Source organism: Alosa alosa, chromosome 14 (genome assembly GCF_017589495.1).
Source record: "Alosa alosa isolate M-15738 ecotype Scorff River chromosome 14, AALO_Geno_1.1, whole genome shotgun sequence".
In the NCBI taxonomy this organism is placed as follows: Eukaryota; Metazoa; Chordata; class Actinopteri; order Clupeiformes; family Clupeidae; genus Alosa; species Alosa alosa.
In genome coordinates this window covers 31,726,187-31,751,688 of record NC_063202.1, presented here as the reverse complement: position 1 = coordinate 31,751,688, position 25,502 = coordinate 31,726,187, and the positions used below count along the sequence as shown (strand labels likewise).

Sequence of the window (25,502 nt, the reverse complement as noted above, 5' to 3'; positions counted from 1 at the left end):
AGAGAAGAGTGAAAAGCAGTTTGCAGTAAAGATAATCCTATTTATTGTCTAAATTGTGTCCCTATGTCCCTTAGTGCACTACGCATAGTGTATGATGCACATGGTAGGAGTGGTGGCACGGATTTTACTGTAAGCTACCTCTCGCGACCCACCTACAATTCCTTGGTGGCTCACATTCTGGAAAACAGAGTTACAGAAAACACTGAAGTTGTGCACATCTGCATCAGTAACCTTATCTATTAGAACTGAAATGAATTGCAGTCGTTATTAGTAAGTTTAAGTCAGACTCTCACCTTGCGGTCATTGGGTTCTGCATGGATGCCATCAATGTCTCCCTGTAAGATCACACAACAGAGTTTGCCCATTCTATAACCATTTGTAAAGAATTATGCAGCACTCTAAAACTCAAAGGAGAACTCATAAGAACAACATGGTTACCACTACATTGTACACTGCAATTACTGTATACAATATCCTAATTATCAATGAGTAACAGCAAATTGATGTGGTGTTCATGTATCCACACAAAATGATTTTTAAGCATGGAAAAATGAAGCCTCTGTTTCAATCTGCATACTTCTGTCAGTACTTCTGTGCACTGTGTGCTTATTTGCGCAGGGTAGTTATTTTCAACAGGGTAGTGTCTTCCCAAATCGAACACCAACCCGAAAATGAAACATGGCAATTTCTAGGCTGTTATGACATGGAACTATACGCTCATTCTGGCGTAATAATCTGCTGCAGCTCAACTCTATTTTCATTGTGCTGCTGCGTCCATGGTACGTTCCCAACGCTCCTTGATTATTACGCCGGAATGAGAGTATAGTCTTGTAACAATTTCTAACTTGAGAAGAGACAAATTTTAAATAGGAAATTTACCGGAAATCTTAGTCACCTTTGAGCGTGATGCTAACGGTCTAATCCGATTCAATGATCTATGCTAGGCTGGAGCTAAAAGTGGTAGCAGCTATGGCCAGACTCACAGAACGGCTGGATGAACTGGAGAAAGGTAAAAATCAATTGTTTAACTCAAGGGGAGGTGGAAAATGAGCGTAATTCCCCAAATGGTGGAATATCAATTAAAACATTATGGTCATACTTAAAAAAATAAATGTAAAATAAAATGGGGGCTTAAAACACCATTGAGAAGTGCAGAAGTAAGCAAATTAGAACACAGTTTAAGTGTGCTCTCATTATGTTCCATGTTACACGAAACAACATGGGAGAGCTGGGATGAATGAAACACTTTTTAATAGAACATCATTTACAAAGAGCTTGTATGAGACTGAGGGCCAGATGTACGTACATTTGCGAACATAGCGTTATCAGCGTCATGGACACACCGCAGATTGCGAATGCTGTCAGACCCAAGTTTCCGTCGTATTTATCAATCGTTCAATCCTTAGTGTAAACTGCGCCTTTCTCTGCCTTTCTCCGCCCATAAACGCAATTCTGAACGTCCACAACTGAATGGCAGCCTACATACAAAGCGCAGTTGAATGAAGTTAACTGATGACCACATTAAAAAGAATCAAACGTTTAGCGATCATGAAATAATACCATACATGATAAGATGTAAACAAGCAGGGAGATAATGAAGATCAGTAGTTCTACTCAAAATACTTGTGTACGTAGGCTATGGAAGATTGGTCAAATCTAACAAGTAGGTTAGAGTTTAAGTAAATGACGTGAAGTTTAAGTAAATGACGTGAAACTGAAAGTAAGACATTCAAAAGGCCAACGAAAGTTAAGGTTGCTTTTGGTAGTACAAATACTTTCACCACAAAAACTGGTGCTCTAAATAGCGATTCTGTTGGCTTTGAAAGGTTCTCTTATTGACGTTTTGAACTGCAATTTGGATTAACACCTGCTTTTACAAGGCGGAAGTATTTAGGCGCAGAATAGACGTGTGCTTTCAGGAGAAGTCTTTGTACATACCACGGATGTTTTATTAATCTGAAGTTTTATTTATTGGTTTGTTTGATTGTATTATTATTATTATTATTATGTTATGAAACAGGAATTAGTTGAATAATCTGTAGCATTTTATCTAGATAAGGATGTCTATCATCACTGTAGTCCAAGAAAGCAGGAGTGTTTAATTCATCCTGAGTTTCATTCGTCCTGGCTCTCCCATACTTAGTGGTGTGGTAACAATGTAACAAGACTATTCTAACATGACTGCCGTCAAATAAAAGGACTGCAGCATTATGAAAGCATTATATTACTTGAAGCAACTTACATCATGTAAAGGGTAACCAGATGTGTAAACTCCATTTCCAAGAAGACTTGTAATTCCTTCCAAATACACAGACAAATTTCATTTGAATGAGCAATATGAATTTCCAGCACTTTAGCACAGGTTTTTCTGCTCGCCGCCATCTTGTCAGTCAAGGAGTGAGTTGTCCAAAACCTTTCTTTTTAGTAAACTATGTGTACACAAACAATGTTCTCAATGCTAAAGTTCATGTGTAGAGACGATGATGATACTGTGTTGTGTTGAGCCTTCTTAGTGTTTTAAAAATAGTGATTTTGACGTGATCATGTATCAAAATAGTAGTGCCCCTACCATTCCGATTCAAAAGGCCATTTGACCCGAAAACGACAACACGGACAAGCTTAAAAGTGGTTCTTCTGACGTAATTGTGCTTTTAAACTAACGTTTGACTCCGGTACATTCACAAACAGACCCTAGGTTGCATTTTGCAGAGAGTTACACTTTAACTTGACTGAAAGAAAACTGGGTTTTCTAGATAAGCCTAGATAGATAGATTCTAGATAAGATATGTTCATTACAAATGTTAATACAGTCTCAGTATACAGTATATGAGTCTCTCCAGTGACATTATGGCTTAACTTAGAGAAAAAAATCCTAAATCTTGAAAATCTTCTTTTCTGATTGCCTGAAAGATTATGAGTATCAGTGTACCTAATACCATCTAGTGGTCTGGAATAACAATGGTCATGGTCCCCTGATCATTTAGCATCAATCCAAAAACACACCAGAAAGGGATATGTTTAAAAGGCTCATAATTTGACTAAGAATTTCTAAAAAGAAAGAGACCCAGCTTTCCAAAACTATGTAAGAGAATGGCTCCATCTTAATTGATTAATGCTGTATGATATAACAAAATAATAGTGACAATGTTTACCCATGGTGTATTTTGTTTGAGTGCACTTTGTTCTCTTCAATACTTCATATACCTGAGAAAGAAAATCCATTCAAAATTACAATGAATTAAGAAGATGCACAATACAACTCTTCATCAGCCAACTGATACAATGACAGTAAGGTCACTCCATGCCAAATCACCCCAAGCACAGCTTCTTCTAAAAATGTAACAGATTATTTTCATGAATATCCATGAAGCTCTGTAATTTAGCATGGAATGAACCAGCAGTTTTCCAACATGAGTAAGGTGGCAATACAAAGTGACCAAAGCTGCAAGCAAGCAAAACGTGCATCCACAGACACTTTCTATTATCAAAGTGTGACTGTACATCATGAAAAAAAAGTATTTTAGATGAAAAACATGTTTGTGATGGACAAATATCGGTAACACTTTACTTGACAGTATCGACATAAGAGTGACATGACACTGTGATGACACATGAACCCTAACCCTATTCCTAACCTCTAACCTTAACCCTAATCCTAACCATAACCCTAACCCTGACCCTAATCCTAACTTGTTATGACAAAAACCGAATGACACTTAATTAGCATTATGTCAAACATTTATGACTTGTTTATGGCACGTTCATGACAGTGTCATGTCACTCTTACTCTCTTGTCGATACTGGCAAGTACTGTCAAGCGTAACCCACATATCATTCTCATTTTAACATGTGGCAATTGAAAATGTTACCAAATTCATATTTTGATTGATATTCAAAATTATATTTGAGTCACATGATCATTACTCACAATAATGATTTATTGTACTGTGTGTTAATGAGCCAAGTACTTACTATGGTACTCCTGGTTTTGCTGTTAAAGAATGAATCTCTGTCCGAGAGGTCAAACCTGAAGAGGTGAAGCAACACAGTGGTAAACATTCCCTGTCCCAACTGTTTTTTTATTTTCCATGAAATAAGCAAAATATTCATTTTCAACATTTGATATGTTGTATATGTCCTTTTTGCTGCTAAATATGGGTAGATTTGTATATTATCATATTCTGTTTTTATTTGCATTTTACACAGCATCCCAACTTTTTCTGATTTGGGGTTGTAGTTATTCCAGGTGTAGGAGAGGTCTGAATGAATGAGGGACAAGAGGGTGGTTTAAATAGGCTCCTGAGTCAAATCTAAGTCGATGGCCCTTGCCAAACTGTTCTCACTCAAATGGTAGCCTTTAAGTCTTCAGTTCTCACGATCCTCTTTCCCTTATTGTGCCAAATCTGAGCGACCTAGCGTATGCCACTTCCAGGGCTTGATTGTGCCATGTAGCGTTTCCTTGGGGCTAATGATCCGGGATTTGGGCTAACTCATACCTTTAGGTGGTGTCTAGGTGAAAGGTGGCATTAACAGAGTCAGGTAAGAGTGTTTCAGAGTTCAAACTAAAACTAAATTAACTAGTCACTATATCAAAACCTGCTACTAAATAACTTTAACAGATAAAAATAAATAGTCATCACGCAAAATCAAGGCTCTGCTTAGCTATAGATTTGGGACTGCCCTCTTGACAATTCCCAATGCTTATGGGTAAATCTGTTATTTTCTCTCTATATGCTTCCTCTAGGCTCAGAAATTAGGAAACATGGCATTAAATTTTGTTCTTATGCAGACGACACACAACTATACCTTTTCATAAAACCTGACGAATTAACTCCGTTAGCCAAACTTGACACATGTATAAGAGACATAAAGACAAGGATGACAAATAAGTTCCTGCTTTTGAACTCCGATAAAACAGAAGTCATGGTTTTAGGTCCTAAAAAGATGAGGGATACCCTATCCTCATCACAGGCTACATTTACTGATCTTCGACTATCCTCATCCACAAGTGTTAAAAATCTAGGAGTTACAGTTGACCAAGACCTATCACTAAGTAATCACATAAAACAGATTACCAAAACTTAATTTTATCATTTAAGGAACATTTCAAAGATAAGGAAGTCTTTATCCTTACTAGACGCTGAGAAATTAATCCATGCTTGTGTCACCTCAAGGATTGATTATTGCAATGCTCTATACGCTGGCTGCAATAACACCTGTCTAAAGAGCTTACAGCTTATACAAAATGCAGCTGCTCGCACACTCACTAGAACTAAAAAATATGAACATATTTCTCCTATCCTGGCATCTCTACACTGGCTGCCTGTTAAAAGTCGCATTGACTTCAAAATATTACTTCTAACATACAAAGCCATTAATGGCCAGGCACCAGAATATATTAAAAGATCTCCTAGTCCCATATAACCCACCAGACCGCTACGATCATAGAATACTGGCCTTTTTGTAATTCCAAGAATCTCAAAAACTACAGTAGGAGGCAGAGCTTTCAGCTATCGCGCACCCCTCCTCTGGAATAATCTCCCTTCCTCAATTCGACTAGCAGACACCCTCCCTATTTTTAAGTCTAGACTTAAAACATACCTCTTTACTGCCTCCCATAGTTAGGTATGGTGCGGTGTGGAACTTCACCCACCTCAGGGATTTTGGAATGGACCACCCTGCTGAGTCCTCGTGACTGGCACCCCAGTCGCTGTCGCGATGGTGGTCACTGACCATACCTGCGCTGGTGTCGACTACCCCTCACCATGCCTTAGTTATGCTGCTATAGCATAGTGCCATCATGGACTTTTCATGCGTCACGCCATACAACCCTCCCCCCTCTCCTCTTTCCCCTTCTCTCTCTCTCAACCCTCCCTCTCTTGCCTATTCTCACTATGGTATACTGTAACAATATATAGTACCACTGATCACTTATTGACATTAACCATTTTGATTTTCAGTAATACTAACCCACTCTACATCTCTCTTTCTTTCCCCTTACTGTACCTCACTTGTGAGGTATATCATCACCAGTCATCAACCATCCATGTGTTGGCCATCCTCTCACCCGAAGTCCCATCCTCGACTGCCCTATTACTGTCCCCCTATCTGGATTCCTGGCCCGTACAGCCTAGCGACCCATCACCTGCCTATGACAACTCTGCCCGGATTCCTGGCCCGTCTGCTGACCCACCACATGCCCCTTGACAACTCCCTTCCCTTGGACAAATCCAACGCTGGACTATTTGAACTTTGTCACTAAATCAGGATTAATGAATTATCAAACCGGATACGTAATCACCCCACCTCTTGTAACTTTCAGCTCAAGTGCTTTTAACACCATGTCTTATTCTCTACACCTGACTATCATATGCATTTGTCATGTATACAGACCTTACTGTCCTGTATTGACCTTAGGCAGATGGGTCAGGCCCTTGAGTCGTGGATCTGCTCGAGGTTTCTTCCTATATGTACCTCCAGTTCTAGGGAGTTTTTCCTCGCCCCTGTTACCCATGGGCCTCTCTTTCTTTTCTTTACTTCCTTTCTTTTCTTTTTCTCTGATTGCCTACATTCTGTAAAGCGCCATGATACATGTGTAATGTTGTGGCGCTCTATAAGCACAATAAATTTAAATTAAATCTTTCAAGTTACATCACGTGGCACCTTTTGTCATTAACCACTTATTGTAGCTTCCAAATGGCCACTGAGATGAGACATTTTGCGTGGTGCAAAACAATAACATGCTATATGCATGTAATGGTAAAGCTAAATTCATAAAATCTAGGATAGTAATAGTAACAGTATAGTAATAGTAAATCAGAGCATAATCTACACTGGTCCATCATCACTGGTTTGAAGATACAATATTCTCTAAGATCCTTTCATCAACACTCAATAAAACTCAATAAAAAAAAGCACCTATCATAGCTAGCCAATTCAGGATAGCCAAGTAGCCATAGCTAATGCAGGTTTGATTTTAGTTGTAGGATTTATTCTCCAAAGCACCAGGGGGGTATTCCAGAAAGTCGGTTTACTTACTATATTATTATTATATTATGTTTATACTTATATTTACCATTTCTGCTGTAAGTGCATGTTGTGTGTGATGTCTGTATGCTACTGAGACCTTGAATTTCCCCTTGGGGATCAATAAAGTATCTATCTATCTATCTATCTATCTATCTATCTATCTATTAACGCAGAGTAAGTGGTAACCCTGGGATTTCACTTGCCACCATATGTCTGTCCCAACCACTGCCGCATTTAGTTTAATCTTAACTTAATAAAAAGGAGATAGCAATTATCATCAACATCAACAATGACAAGCCAGCTGGAACCTGCCACTTGTTTTCTCTCCCTCTTTTGCACGCTCAGACACGTTCTCAATTAAATGGAGTAGCATTGGGTCTACGATCAAGTTGGATCTTTATAGAGGACCCGAAAAGTATCATCTTTGTGTAACATGCTGTTGGTGCATGTTGACATTGTATACTTTCTCAGTAACACTTTACTTGACGGGTGAGTTCATAACACATTTATAGCAGCTGTCATAAACTGCACATAAAGCATTCATGACTGTTTCATGAGACATGACTCAACATTCATACCAAACATTTCATGAATGTGGAAGACAGAACGACGAGAACTTGTCAAAATAAAAGCCCAAAGTCGCAAAGCAGCATTGCCGTTTTTGGTCCAAACCTCTTGATCACGTCACATCTGAGTCAATGGGCTACTCCAGTGCCAAAAAGACAGAACATGGTCAAGCAAATAATTTTTGTTTCATAAAAATGTATTTGTTTAATGATGTAACCTTTGCAGATGATCTCTCATCTTTTGCTACTGGGAATGTCCAACTGTTCCAGGTTACAGAAATACAGGTAAGCTGAATGTAGGCTAGTTTACCTACCAGTGTTAAACTCAGTGATTACGAATACTTCACAACTTGTATAGTAAAGTGACTTTCAATGGATATTCATGAAATATTTACAAAGGCTGGAGAGATTAAATTAATGGTATCCAGGTTACACAAATACGATGTTGGACTTTTATTTTGACATAATGTCGCCGTTCTGTCTTCCACATTCATGAAAGGTTTGGTATGAATGTTGAGTCATGTCTCATGAAACGGTCATGAATGCTATTATGTGCAGTTTATGACAGCTGCTATGAATGTGTTATTAACTCACCCGTCAAGTAAAGTGTTACCACTTTCTCTAACAAGAGTGAAAAACAGTTTGCAGTACAGCTACTATTTATTGGCTAAATGTTGGTCCCTCCTCTGTCTCTCGATGCACAGTGTGTGATGCGTCTGGTGGTGGTGATCACTGATCAGGCAACTTTTTCAAACTGAAAATTTTCGCCTACAAGCTCCTCACGTTCCATCTTCAGCTAACTCCATAGACAATAAAATAAACGATCTTGCTGCTTCAGGTTTTGTGGCCTCCTTTACATGACATCAACCCCCCACAAAAGAAATAGGTAAACACAATGCGTTAATTGCGTTAATATTTCGTAACATGTTATGTATGTGTTATGTACATGTGTTATGTACTTTTTACTTTACTTTACTGGCTAACTTCCTCATCTTTCAGTCTATGCTCCCTGCTCGTTCTTCTAATTCCTTGTGTGTTCTGGTAGACGCTCTGTTCGTTTCCATTGTCTCTCGCGCTGGTTTCACTGCAAACTGCACACAGCCAATGGGTGTATGAAACGTCATCAAGTAGCATTATGGCACAGTGGTCATGGGAAATGTAGGAAGTACTGCCAGTTGGATATATGACCGAAAATAGAGCCTTATGTATCATGCATGTAATGACTCATGCATCACCGGCCAAACTGACTAGTACGTTTTTATTTTTATTTTTATTTTATTTGTTAATTTAGAACCCTGAATACAATACATCTTTAATGTCCATCATGGTTGACGTAGATGGGCAGATCAGCATCACACGAAATTATCTTTGCTGGTGAGCTTTCAATTAATGGGCCTTGGCTATTTCAAGCTTTCCAAACATCATTGGCTGCATTGATGGGACTCAAGTGCCCATCAAAGCGCCATCCATAGACAAGGCAGATTATGTCAAAAGGAAAGGTATTCACCGCATACATTTACAAGTAGGTCTAATGGATAGGCTATAGGCCACCTCTATTTTTGGATGTTCTCTTAATGGTGTTGATGTTTAAAACACCAGATAATTGCCAGATGATATGTGATGCTTCACATCTCATCACAAACGTGGAGGCACACGATGCCAGGATGTACGGGGGACCTAATTTGAGCAACAAATTTCAACAGGGTGCGTTACACCTCATGGGAATATTATCAGATCCATGTAGGCTCTAACTTAATGTTATAGGCCTATGTGCAATTACAGGAGAATGTGATGGGTATCTTCTGGGGGATAGAGGATGCCCATGCCTTCTGACACTCACTCTGTATCCTGATCTGGATGCTGGAAAGCAAACAAAGTTTAACATGGCCCACAGCAGAACCCACATTACAATAATGACATCTGGGATTCTCAAAGAGAGATTTCAATGTGTGCGTGGGCTGATGCACTCAAAATGTGACACGGTAGTCTACAGTCTAAGAAAGTATCATACAAAGCAGTCAATATGTAATGTCTACTGATTTATTTACAATTTGCCAAGTAGTTTGGAGGTTTGTTTGTGTTATTTTGAGAATGTAATTTCTGTTTCAAGAAATGAGCCAAACCAATGGAGAAAAACTGTAATATTATGCTTTTGACATTAATTGGCTATCCTAAACTTACGCATTTACGCGTTCAGTTAGGCTCTTCTCTGCCTAGTTCCATAACAGACGCTCTTTTTTGTTACAGCTCTCTCCTCCTCTTTAGCCTCGAGGAGAACTTGCTGCTCAGCTCAGATTTAGTCGTCCCAGGGCTTCATGTAAAGTAAACACCAGTTTAACCAGCTTTTGTCACTGGGTCTCCAATGAGCTAAAAAGTGATTACCATTTCCGCCTACTAGCTGTTGGATGTGGATTGACACAACTACATTTACATCTCTTGAAAGCATTTACACCAGTGCTTTCATTCGCTAATTACTATCCAATTGCCATCTGCCCAATATATATCTCTAAATGACATTCAATACTCACAAATGCTCTCTTTCTCTGGAGAATGGGTAGCACAAATGCTTGGCAGTTTGAATCTTGCTCTCTTCAACTTTTGGATGTAATGGTTCAGTCACTTTACAAACAAACAGATTGATCTTCTCTACTATGTTATTGTCTTGCTTGACTTCATACATCTGTAAATAAAATCAATTAATTAATATATGGATTCAATAGTTATGGTAAGAGCAAACAGGTATAAAAATGTGCTTGATTATTTTATTCACTACATACCTTTTTGGTTGGCATTTTCAACTTCATAAACTCTGCCTCTCGACAGAGAACACTCCATGGTGCATGGATCTTCAGGAAACCCATGCCAGATATTGTAGTCTAACATGATTTCAAATTAAAAGGATTCATGAACAAGGTTATATTACACATTAGACAAATAGAGGCACAGTAAACATATCCTGGATGGCATAACAAATGACAAAAATGAAATAAATATATATATATATATATATATATATATATATACACACACACACACACACACACATACACAGTACCCTCCAGAATTATTGGCACCTTTGGTAAAGTTGACTAAAAACAGGTATAAAAAAAATAATCTTTTGGCGCTTTACTCTCACAATGTAAACAATGAGGAAAATCCACCCTTGAAGGGAAGCAATTCATTCTGAGAAAAAGGAAAATCTCATTAAGAAATAAATATGTTTAATAAAAACACATTGCTCACAATTATTGGCACCCCAAGAAAAATCATTCTCTAATTTTCTCTAATTTCAACTTATTTACGTTAAACAGAGCGTCTGAACTTTCAGAAGCAGTTCATGACTCTTTTTCACTAAGGTATGAAAATAAAGTGACACAGAGGTTAAATCCTCTAGTCATTTTTCAACATTGGAAAGGCAAGAGAATCCACTAATTTTAAATAAAAAGAGTGTTGACATTTGTAAGTCAGGGAATGTCTATGTTGAAAAGGCCTATATTTATAGTTAAAAGTATGATTAAAAGGTTCTAATCAACTGGAAATGTGACATACTGTGGATACTACATCAAATTGCTTCACGCGTGATTCTCACGTGGTGGGTAGTCTCATCTGGCGAAAATGTGTATTTCTTAACAGGCTAGCACCTTGACACTTTCTATCAACTTATCAAACTAGATTCAAAGGCAGTCCATAATACAAATGAAATTGAGGGGACCAGCTTCGGGACCAAGTGCATTTCTTACAAGGACTAATGGAGGCGCTAATGTGGCTATTAAACTGCTTTCGCTAATTGAAGCGCAAATAGGTCTTCAGCTTATTACTTTCAATAGGCCTACTATATAATAAAGTACATGTAGCCAACATGTAGGCCTACCATTTGCCTATTAACCATTGACCATTAGCCTACAGGCAGCAAAAACAAGGTTGCCATTTTGTTATTTTCTGGTAATATTAGATAGGCCTACTGTTATAATGTCAGATATGCAGATATAACTTCTGATTGATTTGTGTCCCCTTTTTAATATGGAAAGGAATATTTACAACACTTTAAGGGCTCTATTTCAACGATCTGAAATGCAAGTATCAAACGCAAAGCGTAAGTAGCTTTGAGGGCGGATCTTGGGCGCTGTTGCTATTTTACCTGCGGGATAAATGACTGTTGCGCCCGACGCAAATCTAAAATCGGGTGCTCTGAAGTAGCTACATTACTCATGGGTGTGGTTTGGGCGTAACGTGCAATAAACCAATCAGAGCGTCATCTCACATTCCCTTTAACAACAGGTGCGCTTGTTCCATAGCGGATTGCTATTATGATGGCGGATTTGCCAGGCGCAGCCTGGAGCGGTTCACAGCGCTATAAGGACTGTTCAGTTGGGAACAGTTTGCTATTCATTTTTCTTCTTGACAAAATGTAATACAGAAATGTCACAAAGACATACTTTCCAATGTTTTGGGATCACTCTCACTGAATCACGAGGTTATGAATGCATGGTGATATTTTTGCAATGTAATCTAACATACCTCACTATAGACGATGCAGCTCTTCTGTCAGATAAGCTCTCCTCTCCCTTGCTGCTTCTGGTGCATTTGGGTTAAATGGCATAGGCATGCAGTTCAACATCACATCTCCTTAAGTCCTCTAATATTTCCTAATTTATGTCATCAACACATCCATGATGAACGCTAAATTTATGCCTATTTTTTTACATCTTTATGGACACCACAATGATTTTGTGACACCACAATGACAGTGGTAATATTTGTCCTGTGTGTATTCACACCAAGTTGACCTAACTTTCCGACTCCGCACAGTATCCCATTAACTGCATGACAGTAGGCTATTTACAATATTATCTGCAAAGTAGAGTTTGTAAACACGTCATCAACTTAATGCACGCACAACTTTTGTTTGAGCAGGAGAGAGAATGACAACACATGGACGCAGCAACTACAGAAATTGTAGCCAAGGCTACTTGCTGCTTTATTTTCGTATCTATGGTTGCTGGTTATCAGTAGCCTGACGAGCCAGAAGTGGGAACTTACCATTGGCACTGCTCACTGCTCAAACGGTTGTCTTTAAAATTTCCTCTGTACGCAATAGAATAGCGCTACAACTCATGAGTCCCATGCATTTTCCAACCAGCGGAGCTAGTTGCCTAGTAGATCAAAATTTTGCCAATTTAAAAAAAGCTGAACTCGAATCGCGATTCAAAGGCCGCTGTTCGCCAGCAGCAGCATCCATCTTCATTGTTTTCAAGTAGCAGGGAATTCGCGCGGAACCGTCGCCGACTCTATACACGATGTGATTGGCCTGATTGAAGTTTAATTTTTCCAGCTCGCAAGCCAACGTAGAGTTGCTAGACTACCCTGGCTGTAAATTACCACCTGAAAGGATGGAGGGAACAAAGCAATGCTAGGAGTTATTTCAGATGGGCGAACAACAAGCTAGGCAAAAACCTTAGCACAGCTGGTATAATGCTTAGGCTGATCTTAAAGCGCACACAATGTTTAAAGCCATACACAATGGTAAATTGGAACAAAACTAAAGGTAACTTTAGCCTTTAGAGGGCTGTATAAAGTTGTCCAAATGAATGTGTCATAATCAGACATTGTTGTTTTGCATATTGCATGTAGTACTATGTAGCATATTGCAATATTGTACTATATAGGCTACTTTTTAGGTGACCAATGCACAAACAAAACCAGGAAACTGACAAATATTATCAATGCTTTGAATGTTTCTGTGTGCGCACAAGGTGGGCTGTAGATCGGTGTGCACAGCATTAATTTCTGCAGGCGCCCCTGTGGCCATGCATGCAACCTTAAAATAGCATCTGAATTTGTGCCACTGACTTTAGACCAGGATTATCCTGGTCTGTGGCGGAATTGTTTTCTGAAACTGCAAAATATCAACAGGGAACATTTGCGCCGGAACACGCCTCCTCTTTTTGCTGAACCGCCCCCGTGGGCACAATGGAATTTCCTAATTTACCAATGTGTGCCTGTGGAGGGAAAATTCCAATATGCGCTGAATGCAAAATAGGAAAGCGCCAGTATACAAAGTCAATTGCGCCTGAGTACATGATAGGGACCTAAGTGTTTTTTGACTCAATTTACCCCTAAACCGTTCAATGCAGAGACCATGCCTAGGTTGGTTAAGAGTATTTGAATATTTTAATGTGGTAATATGGTGGCAACATGGGGCGCAAGCTAGGTTAAGATAACTGGCTCATTTGTTTTGTGTTTGTGACGGACCGTGCCTGGGTCGATGGTGATTGGTTAGGGTTTTTAGGTTTATGGTTCAGTCCGCACCATCGGAACGGACCAACCTAACCAACCTAGACCATGCCTAGGTTGGTTAAAAGTATTTTGGATATTTCAATGTGGTACTATGGTGGCAACATGTAGGGGAGTGTCTCCAGGACGCTGCTTCACTGTTAAGCCTTCATGAGGTGTCGTGGGCCTAACTTAACAAAACATCGGTGAATGACGGTGCCCACTTGATAACCCCAATGACATGCTGCATACTGCATACTACTGTTAGATGTGCCATTTGTCTTGTGTTTGTGACCATTGGTTGGCAGATGGTGGTTAGCATGCTTTTTTAAAGTTAATTTGGGCAGGGGCTTCTGAATGTGTTTTTACCTTGGATTTTGGCACAAGGGATTATAACACCTAAGCCTGTGTATTAATGTAATGCAGTCCCCTGATCTAAACTCCATAGAAAAACAGTGGGGTGTGTCAAAGAGGAGAATGCACAAGTGTGGACCCAGGAATCTGGACAATTTGGGGAGATTTTGTAAAGACTAATGGTCTTAAATCCCTTGCTTTGTATTATCCAACTTTATGGGGTGTCATAGGAGAATATTACAAGCCGTTTCATTGACATTGTGATTTTCCTTTTTCTCAAAATACATTTTCTTCCCTTCAAGGTTGGATTTTTACTCAGTGTTTTCATTGTGAGATTACAATAAATCACCAACAAATAATTCTTCATACCATTTTTTAGTCAACTTTAGCAGAGGTGCCAATAATTCTGGAGGGTGATGTGTGTGTGTGTGTGTGTGTGTGTGATATATATATATATATATATATATATATATATATATATATATATATATATATATATATATATATATATATATATGATATATTCTTACAACTAACTTTCACACTAACCCCTTCATCTTTCTCCAACTCTAACCCAATCTCCCTGAGGTTCTCTTCAAACTCCTCCCGCCGAAAATGCTTGTCATCCTCATGGTAGTCTGGCTGATGTTCCTGTGCAGCAATCTCTGGATCCTCTTGTGGATCTGGTGCTTGACGGGTACGCCTAAAGCTACGCCTCATGCTTTCCCGCATGCTCCTCATGAATGAGTGTGAAGCCTGGCGGTTTGTGCTGTTGGGCTTCTGCACATGGTACGTGAGCACATAGTCTACAATGAGAGTTACGCACAAGGGAAAAACCAGGCATGTATTATGCACAAGGGAAAATCAGGCATGTATTTTCTTCCAGATTATCCAGCTCATAATGATGAACTACAGGTGCATCTCAAAAAATGTTATATTGTGGAAAATTGTTTCTTACAATTTATTTCAAAAAGTGAAACTTTCATATATTCTATATTCATTACACAAAAAGTGATATATTTCAAGCCTTTTTTGTTTAAATCGTGATGATTATAGCCCACAGCTCATAAAAATAAAAAATCCACTACATCAAAATAGAAAAACAATTTATAATAGAAATGTTGCTTTCCTGAGCCTTTAATCTCTCAGTCTGGTTCAGTACTGTACACACAAGTCATGGGAAAGACTGCTGACTTGACAGTTGTCCAGAAGACACTCACTGACACCCAAGCCATAGCAGAGCATTGCTGAAAGGGCTGTTGACAGTGTGTTGTATCAAAACATATTCATGGAAAGTTCACTGGAAGGGAAAAGTGTTAGCCTGACATTGTCATACTCAACTCTAGTCAGAATTTGAGTCTGATACTGCTCCATTGGGACGTGATTATGGGGCGTGTTTTAAATAATACAGGGGTATACAATACATGCCTCAACACTCAATTGGATAGACCTAACCAATCAGAACGAAACAGCTTGCCGTGAAATTTAATCCTGTAGTTAAAACACCCAAACCATCTTGTACAACAGACGTAATAGCGAAATCTAAGTTTTTGTTGCACAACAGAAGCGTGTTCAGATGACGTGATAGACGAGACACTGTTGCTCATCTGTCCATCATTGTACAAAGCCCATCCAGACAATTTGATTGGTCCAAAACAGCTTTGGTTCGGGCATAGTTGCTTCTCATCGTAACAGGTCCAAACCGAACTTTGTGGGTGGAGTCAGTGCATCAAGAGCCACTATGCACACACATGTCCAGGAAATGGGCTACAAGTGTCACATTCCTAGTGTCAATTCCTAGTAGTGACACTCCTGAAGAGACAACGTTAGAAGCATCTTACCTGGGCTAAGGGGAAAAAAAACTGGGCCGTTCCTCAGTGGTCTAAAGTCATCTTTTTATCAAGTCCAGAGTCATGCTTCAGTCTGCTGACAAGCTTAAAGGAGAATTCGGTGTGATATTGACCTAAAGTGTATTGAAACATGATACCGAGTGTGAACGTATGTCTCATAGCCCATCTCGGCTTGTCCCCTGCACTCCAAAATCTGGCGCTAGTTAGCCTACCAACAGCTTTTTCAATAGTGGTGCTTCAGCATCGGGCTAGCCATGCAAATAAATCACTGTTTTACACCCATTTACGAGGCTCAATGTATCTCCACACTTCATTGGTAGACTTCCGAGGGCCCTGACATTTAAAACGAGACATTGAGAACTTTGAAAAAGCACTGGTAGTTTACTTACAAGACAATTTATACATTGTCAATATCACACCGGAATTCTCCTTTAATGGAGATGCTAATTTTCCTTTTTCAGCAGTGCCAAAACTACTGGTAACTGGTTTGCTGACCATGGTATTACAGTGCTTGATTGGCCAGCCAACTCGCCTGACCTGAACCCCATGGAGAATCTCTGGGGTATAACATTCTGAAGTCTGTCTACAAAAAAGAACCAAAGCTGCCATATTTGCCCATATAAGGAGATCCAGGTGTTAGTTGAAGCTAACTACATATGGCAAGTTGCATTGCAAGTTAGCTCTGGGGTAGCAAAAATCAAAGTGCGCCGTCTTAACATTCGGAAAATCACAGTATCCACTAGAAGGCAGAGGACAAAAGTGTGTAGAGCAAAACGTCTGCATTTCCAATTTCTTCATCCCTGTTTAACAGGTGCGATAATTAAAAATCCCCATGTTATTTTCCCATAGGAAAATCTCAAAATACTGGATCTCCTTATATAAGGAAAGATAGTAGCTTTTTTTGTAGGTGAACTTCAGAGGTCTATAGTCTAGAGGAAAATAAGACACACCAGACCCATACAGATGAGCTTAAAGCCGCTTTCAAAGCAACGTAGGCTTCCATAACACCTCAACAGTGCCTCCATGGTATTACAGTTTTTCTCCATTGGTTTGGCTCATTTCTTGAAACAGAAATTACATTCTCAAAATAACATGGACAAACCTCTAAACTACTTGGCAATTGTTCACAACAAAATTTAATTTGTCATTAATTTAATCAAATTGCAAATGTCTTAGTACAGGTCTCAATACATATTTGCAAATTATTAAGTACAGGTAGCCTACATTTAGCACAATTTCCAAGTGGATAGATCTTGTTGAACTAAACTGATTGTTGATTCTCAGTCTAATGGTTGTTCTCTCCAAAACATGTCAGCATCATTTCATTGTATAAGTCATCACATGCACAATAGTCTGTTCAATTGTCAAAATTAGTCAAGAACATAATACCGTGGATGGCCAGGAGGGCGAGGACGGTGGCCAGGAGAGGGAGGGTGAGGATAGCGACCAGTGAAAAAGTGTTAGTTGTGAAACTTCAGCTTTATTTACAGCACTGTAGGCTACATATAATTGTCCTTGTTTTTTGTTGATGTGTTTTAATTACAGTATATCATGTTTTATACATGTTCTTTTTACTCTGATGTAAGTTACTTTCAGTAACTTTAAGTATGTTTACTCTGATGGAAGTTACTTTATGTGTGTGAATAATAATGGTTACAATTACTTGGCAGTTTGAGTGCAATGTGTGATGTCACTATGTGTTTTTTTAGTTTTATACATAATTGTATTGCCGTAAAACTCCAAATAATAGCTTTAACAATCATTGTCAAAAGGGCTTTTATTTTTCTAAATCGCCAAAATGCACCGGCTTGTATTTAAGACAGGTGTCTATAAGAGATAGGCCTTTAATTTAGTGTTGACATGTTCGTTGAGCTAGGCCTAGAAATAACGACCCAATAGCATAAGCTGATAGACCGAAAGCATAACAGCAGGAGATTACCACATTATATTACGTTTTATTTATAATTCGAATGTGTTTCACAAATCAGATCATGTAAGAATTAGCCTACTATAATATATCTTAGATTATTGGCAGCTTAAAAAAACGAAACGATGTGACAGCCATGGGCTGAACAATACAAGTTACCATCGAGCATATGAACTTGTTGCCCGAAACACATCAACAAGAAAGAATGCTACCATGTAAAACAACTGCAATTAACAACTGTGATTAAAAATTACCCTATTCATTGCTATCATCATCACGATCCTTGGCGAATTCCTCCTCCTCGTCGCTCTCCTCCACTTCTCCCTCTCCGGCCTCCACTAACTCTGCCTGCCTTGCTTGCGCTAACAGCTCCCGCCCAGATGCGCAGGGCTCTTCATCTTTGAAACAATGGATAAGGTGATCCTCGCTTCCATCAGAAGCTACTGTCAGGCCACATACCTAAGGACATCCCGAAGTTAATGACAAAATTATCTCTCCTCTCTCTCACACACACACACATACACACACACACACGCTGTGCACAAGCAGACCTTAAAGGAATTTTTCAGCCGCTCCGTGTCCAGCTTTTCCCACGCTTGAAGTACCCAGTCAACCAACAAGCTGCGAGATGGGGCCCTCATATTTCCTCCAGCGGTGTACTCCTTGTCCTTATCCCCTGACATCCAGTTGTCATAAGACTCGTGCAGGCTGGCTTTGAATGGTTGGTTCCATACGATGTTAGGGGCCTGTATGTACTTTGTACAGCCACCGGGTATCACAGCCGTGGTTATGTTGTAGCCCCTTTTGAGCTTAGCTTTTCAGGCTGGGAGACGAGGGGCGAAGTTGAGCTTTCCCACCACTCTCTGAAGCCAGTCTGCAGTCAGCTCCTCGTTCATCCATCCATTTTTGGATGTGGCCACCACCACCCCACTGATATTTTGCATCGATTTCACCTCCTTGATCCCCCCTTTGAAGACAACGTAAGGTTTCAATTTGGTCCCATATGCTTTTGCAGCCAACACCACAGTCAAGTGTCTCTTCTCATGGCCTGTGGTTTTTAGTGGAACACTGCGCGCACCTCTCGCATCCACCGTAGTAGAGCCCACCATATCAAACCACACGGCTGTTTCGTCCATGACTATAATGTTATCCGGCTGTATTTTCTTTGCCTTAATAATCCGTGTTGTATATGTGACAAAACTCACAAGCTTCTCAGTGAAGTGCCTGGCGTCTTTCTGGGCGCACAGTTGTGCGTCTTCTGACCGAGAAGTTGTTGCGCCAGCACTCGCAGTAAAACTCTCCTCATCCCTGCCGTCACTCATTGTTGCATACATTTCCTTTGCCTTAGCCCTAATCATTTTAAGGGAGACTCTGTGATGCTTTGCCCGCATACTGTGGATCCACTCACACAAGCTCACCTCCAGCTCTTCACTGACCTTCTTCCTCCCTCCACCTCGCATTCTGGCCCTTTAGCCGTCTTCCTCTGACAGACGTTGCAGTTTACTTTTATTTTTTCGCCATTCTCGCACCCTCTTCGGATCAACTGAGAAATATCTTGCCGCTGCTTCTCCCGAAATTTGTTCGGCAAATTTGACAACTGTCAGATTGAACGTCAAATCATATTTCTTCCTCTTTGTCGCCATGGTGGTATTGAGAGAAACGTGAAGAAAAACGGAAGACTAAACAAAGAAAGTTTGTGAACCTCTTTGTTGTGTTGCCAGCATTCAAGTAGCCTAATCTATCCTATGACGTGATAAAATATTTTGTCTAATGCGCAAATTTGACAACAAAATGGGATTAATTAAACAATGCAGGATAGCGAGAAAACTTTAAACCATTTGGAACTCTGGCTTTCACCTACACAGTCATTTAATCAGAACGTTAGCATGGCAGTCTGCACCATACTGGCTTAAACAGACGATCTGACGGGTTTTAGAAGATTAAATACAACCCGAAACTAAAAAACAGACCTCTATTTAAGACCGGCCTTTAACCCAAATCTGTAGCAACACCAGGCGTTTAAAAGAGACCTGTGTCTATTTGTGACTCGGCTATTATTTGAAGTTTTACGGTATATCAGCTAGGCAAAAAAAAGTAGTACAGTAACCATTGTCAATGAAGGACTTGGCTAAGACTGAGAGGTGGACATGAGGGATATTTCAATGGTCCTCTGCTATAGTGACAAAACATCGAAACATTTTGACTTGCACTGCTTATACAATGCCAAAGAGACGATGCATTTTGGGGGCACTGACTATTTATATGAGAAAGAAATTTAGTTTTGGCACATGAGTGAACTGTTTTGGGAGAGATATGAGCTTTTGCAGGTGAACCATGGTGTTGTGCTGAACCATCCAGGTTATTTTGGCAAGTATAGTTGAGTATCCGGTCTGTTTCAAAAAATGAGCCAAAGCAATTGAGAAGGATCTTTGCAATTTTGTGGCACTGACTCTTTATATGATAAAGGAATTTAGTTTTGAAGCATGAGTGAACAGTTTTGGGAGAGATATGAGCTTTTGCAAGAGCTAACGACATCGAATCAAATTTAAAAGTGCTGGCTAAAGTTAATCGTAAATACTCGAAAATAGTCATCCACACCGGCACTAATGATGTCCGATTGCGTCAATCGGAGATCACCATACAAAACTTTCTCCGTGTGCAGGTTCGCGCAACAGATGTCTGACAATCATATAGACGTTATGTGCCTTACTGAAACCTGGCTTAAACCAGATGAATACCTTCCATTAAATGAGTCTACACCTCCCTCCCATTTGAATTATCATGTACCACGCCACACTGGCAGGGGAGGTGGAGTAGCTACAATCTATCAATCTAGTCTTCTCACATCTCCCAAGCTCACACAAGTTTAAATCTTTTGAAGTTCTAGTCCTCAATTTTTTACCGCCAGACTGGAAAACTAATCAGCCTGTAACTGTGGTCACATTGTACAGACCCCCTGGCCCCTACACTGAATTCTTAGAGGAATTTTCTGATTTCCTTTCCACTTTAACTATCCAAACAGAAAAAAATACTTATATTGGGTGATTTTAATATTCATATGGATAATGTGAACGATTGTCTCACAATTGCATTTGAATCCCTAATTGACCATGTCGGGTTCTGCCAAAATGTTAATTCACCCACGCACCGAGATAACCATACTATTGATCTAGTCTTGTCATACGGCATAAGCATAGAGCAGTTAACAATCTTGCCACAACACCCGACCTTAACTGACCACCATCTAATTACTTTTACAATGACATTACAACATGCCGTACCTAATTTAGCTGAATACTACAGCCGCGGCTTATCTGAAAAAACGAATGCAGACTTTCTAGAAAAAATTTCGCTTACGCTTGCCCCATTCCGGACTCATGTGGTAGGCCTATCAGAAGGCCCTTTCCTTAATCCAGCCGAGGTCGACTTGTTAACTGATAATGTGATGAACTCATTACGCTCAACCCTTGACTCAGTAGCACCACTCAAAAAGAGAATAAGAAAACAAGTAAGGCGTGCTCCATGGTATACCACACAGACAAAAACACTCAAACAAACAGCACGTAAACTTGAACAAAAATGGCGTACCACTAAATTGGAAGTTTTTCGCCAAGTATGGAAAGATAGCCTTATCACCTACAAAAAAGCACTCAACGAAGCTAAGTCAACCTACTATTCCTCGCTGATCGAAGAAAACAAAAACAATACAAAATTTCCCTTTACCACAATCTCCCGCCTGACGAAGAGCCACACCGAAGTAATCGAATCTATCCCTATTTGCCTAAACAGTAATGACTTCATGAACTTTTTCAATGACAAAATTGAAACAATTAGAGATAAGATTAATAACCAATCAGTCTCACCAAATATTCATACTACATTGCTGAACGGTAGCGAAAATATACCGTATTTTCCGGACTATAAGTCGCTCCTGAGTATAAGTCGCATTTATTTAGAAATGTATTTCACAAAATCCAAAACCAAAAGCAGAGACTATGTAACTGGATTATTGAGGCCAAAAAGATTAATGAAGATGAAGGAGTGAAGGCAGCCAAGAGGAGGGCAGGAAGCTAATTGCAAAGCAAAAGATTCACTGAAAGAAAATGCCATGAGGTGCACCAAAATGTATCTAAAATGTGGAGAATACAATGCAATCAAGCATTTTGGGTGATGTGGAGTCACAAGCTGGCAGCAGATTAAATGCTCATGAGAGAGAAAAAGATGCAGTTTTAGACGTGACCGAAACGATAGGCCTATAGGCCCGACTGTAATTGTAAAGCAATTTACAAAAAATTTCACTGAACAAAAATGCTGATATGATACATGAAAATGTAGCTAAAAATGTGGAGAATACAATGCAATCAAGCATTTTGGGCGATGTGGAGTCACAAGCTGGCAGCAGATTAGAGAAAAAGACGGTTTTAAAAGGACGTGACCAAAGCTGAGGCAAGCCATGGCAACAGGCCTATAGGCCCGACGGTTTTTGTAAAGCAGTTTACAAAAGATTCAAAGAACAAAAATGCTGATGTGGTACATGAAAGTGTAGCTAAAAATGTAGAGAATGCAATGCAATCAAGCATTTTGGACGACGTGGAGATACAAGCTGGCAGCAGATTAAATGCTCGAGAGAGAAAAAGATGCGGGTTTAAATGGACGTGCAGACCGAAGCTGCAGCAAGCAGGTGATATTTAGAAATGTATTTCACAAAATCCAAGACTAAGAACAGACTATAACTGTACACATTGAGGCCAAAAATATTGAGAATTCTACAGGGAATGTTAATGAAGACGAAGGAGTGAATAGTGGCAAGAGTCAAGCCGAAGGCTGCTGACAAGGCCCGACGCTAATTGTAAAGCAATTTACAAAAAAAAAACACTGAACTCAAATGCTGATGTGGTACATGAAAATTTAGCTAAAAATGTGGAGAATGCAATGCAATCAATCATTTTGTACGATATATTGTCACAGGCTGGCATGCAGCAGAACAATTGCTTGGCTGGCCACCTCCGAGAGAGCGAGAGAAAAAAAGATGGACATTTAAAAGGGTCTAAATTCCAGCTGAATGCGGGTATTCTTGAATAAATTATTACTTAGTATTGAGCATAATAATAATAGTCCCATAAATCTAGCCATCATAATGCGAGAGATTCCCACACATTTTACCCTGTACCCTGTCTGACATTAATATAATAATGGAGCGGCCTGAATGTGGAACTATTGACGGACCAACTCTGACTTCAATTGAACCCCATGCAGAGACACACACACGCGCGCGCGCGCATGACCACTTTGGGGGTGCCTCTCTTTCGTTGCTCTCTCTCGCTCAGCAGGATTTGTCACCGCTGAAGTCAAATTATAGGTGCTTCAACATCAACCGCTATCGACAGGAAAGGAAAACAAACATTTAGCGATCAGGAACCGTCAGGAATTTTGCAAACACAGAAGCATGACCGCCTAGGCTATAACGCGAGAGAACATGGATGACTTCTCTATTTGACGTTCGATTGCGGACGTGAACAGACAGCTACAGACAAGGAGCGCACGTTAGGCCTACTTCACTTTCTGTGCGTATTCATTCCGTGAAAGATAATTAGTAGCAAAACAGCGATCAAATATTACATGGCAGTGCGTTTTGTTTTCAAATGTTTTCATGCATGTCTAGATAACGGGTGAGGAATGTTTAGGAGACTCGTAAATCCTCAAATTTAGGCTGCGCAAAGCACAGCACCTTTATTTGGCCATGGCTTGTATTGAGTCAGCTATATAGTCCTTTATTTCTTGCGTTTTATTGTGAGACATTGGCCTACTTTTCATTTGGAGCGGCATGGCTATCAAAAGCAGATGTTCAATATGAGATTTAATTTAGGCTACGTTTGTACTGTTGATTATATTGCTAAATATCGGGACTGATGACCACTGAAATCTGTGGGGTATTTAATGGCTTACTATTAAGTTTCATAGTGTCGGGATTTCGATTGCCATCCACTTATTGCGAGATAAGGTATCCATGCTTTCATTAATTTGTGTGCTGTGCTGCAAGGGAAACCTAGCCAAAGAGGTCTAAGATAGCCTAAATGTAGTTATTTTTTAAATTATGCATGATTTACTTTTTTATAAAATTCATAGGCTGATGACTGGCAGCAACAATTGTGTTTAAATGTAGGTTACTGCTTCAGCCTCTAGCTCAGAGGGGCGGCATGCGACTAGCTTAAGAGCAATGAGAGCAACGTGTTGGAGACTCATGGTGTAGGACAATGACTTTTCATTGGCAACAATACCAACCAACAATATAAAATATTAAGAAGAGCTCTTTTATGAGTTAAATTGAAACAAAATTATACTGGCTTTTATTTGTCCAAATCTGAGGCCCGGCTATAAATAGAATCCCTGCCATAATTTGATGATTTAGGTATGTACGTGTGTTAGTGCAAGCACTAATCTCTGACTGAAAGTGCACAGGACTTGTGCATTTAAGAGTGCTCTCTCGCGGCTGTAGACGTAATGTTTCACGTAGGGTTCATGTCAGTTAATATAAATTAACATTTAAAAACATGTTCAATTATATATTTTTTCATAGATAAGTCGCACCTGACTATAAGTCGCAGGACCAGCCAAACTATGAAAAAAGGTGTGACTTATAGTCCAGAAAATACGGTAATTGAATCACAGATGAGACGAACAACGTTGAATTCATTTACACCTATCGACATATTAGACCTCACATCCACAATCTCTTCATCAAAATCTACAACTAGTCTACTAGATCCTATTCCTACCCATCTTCTGAAGACTGTTCTCCCTTTCTTGGATAATGCTTTGCTCCAGATTATAAATAACTCACTGCTATCAGGCCATGTACCTCAGTCGTTTAAGTTATCTGTTATTAAGCCATCCCTCAAAAAGCCTACCCTTGTATGGAGTAAAACTTGTGTCCCCTTAAACCGAATTTGAATATGAATTTGAAGATGAATTTGAGCAATTGTATTGGAAAAACGAATTTGAATAGTACATGTTGAAACTGAATTTATTAGATTGGAACTGAATCCCAGTCAACTTGAAATTGAATATAATATTTTGAAATTGAACTCATTTGCTCTGATACATAAATTATCCTGACTGAAAATTTCGCTCTTGGAGTTTTCACAATTCAGTTTCAAAACGTGAAATTCAATTTCAGTCTACCGAGACAAAAACAGCTGGTAGCTAAGGAAGAGCAATCGAGTGCAGAGCTATTGTGATCGCGTGACTAGTGCCGAGCGCGAAGCAAAGAGCATAGCATCCTCTTAGCGAGCTGTCTCCTGAACCCACTGATCTTTATAGATCAGTGCCTGAACCTCCTCCAGTGTCGGACAGAGAAAGAAGAGATGGCGACTGGCACATCTGAAAACCTCCAAGTAAGTTGATATCATATGGCATGTCTGTTAATGTTACTTATATGTACGTGAATATAATGTACATTATATGCTAGCGCTGGCTGGCTAGCCAGCATAGTTTCATCAACTA

At 39.6% G+C, this 25,502-nt stretch overlaps 1 protein-coding gene across 3 annotated transcripts in view; it reads right to left on the bottom strand.

The window, feature by feature from the left end:
* ano1a (anoctamin 1, calcium activated chloride channel a) overlaps nt 1-25,502 on the bottom strand; it is a 126,726-nt gene that overhangs the window by 67,735 nt on the left and 33,489 nt on the right. For all 3 annotated transcript variants that reach the window (XM_048262790.1, XM_048262789.1, XM_048262788.1), the window contains 7 exons: nt 14,772-15,028; nt 10,373-10,471; nt 10,124-10,275; nt 3,973-4,027; nt 3,153-3,204; nt 2,243-2,298; nt 294-335 (listed from right to left, as the gene is read on the bottom strand). In XM_048262790.1, coding sequence (XP_048118747.1) covers nt 294-335; nt 2,243-2,298; nt 3,153-3,204; nt 3,973-4,027; nt 10,124-10,275; nt 10,373-10,471; nt 14,772-15,028 — 713 coding nt within the window. The remainder of the gene's footprint in view (nt 1-293; nt 336-2,242; nt 2,299-3,152; nt 3,205-3,972; nt 4,028-10,123; nt 10,276-10,372; nt 10,472-14,771; nt 15,029-25,502) is intronic.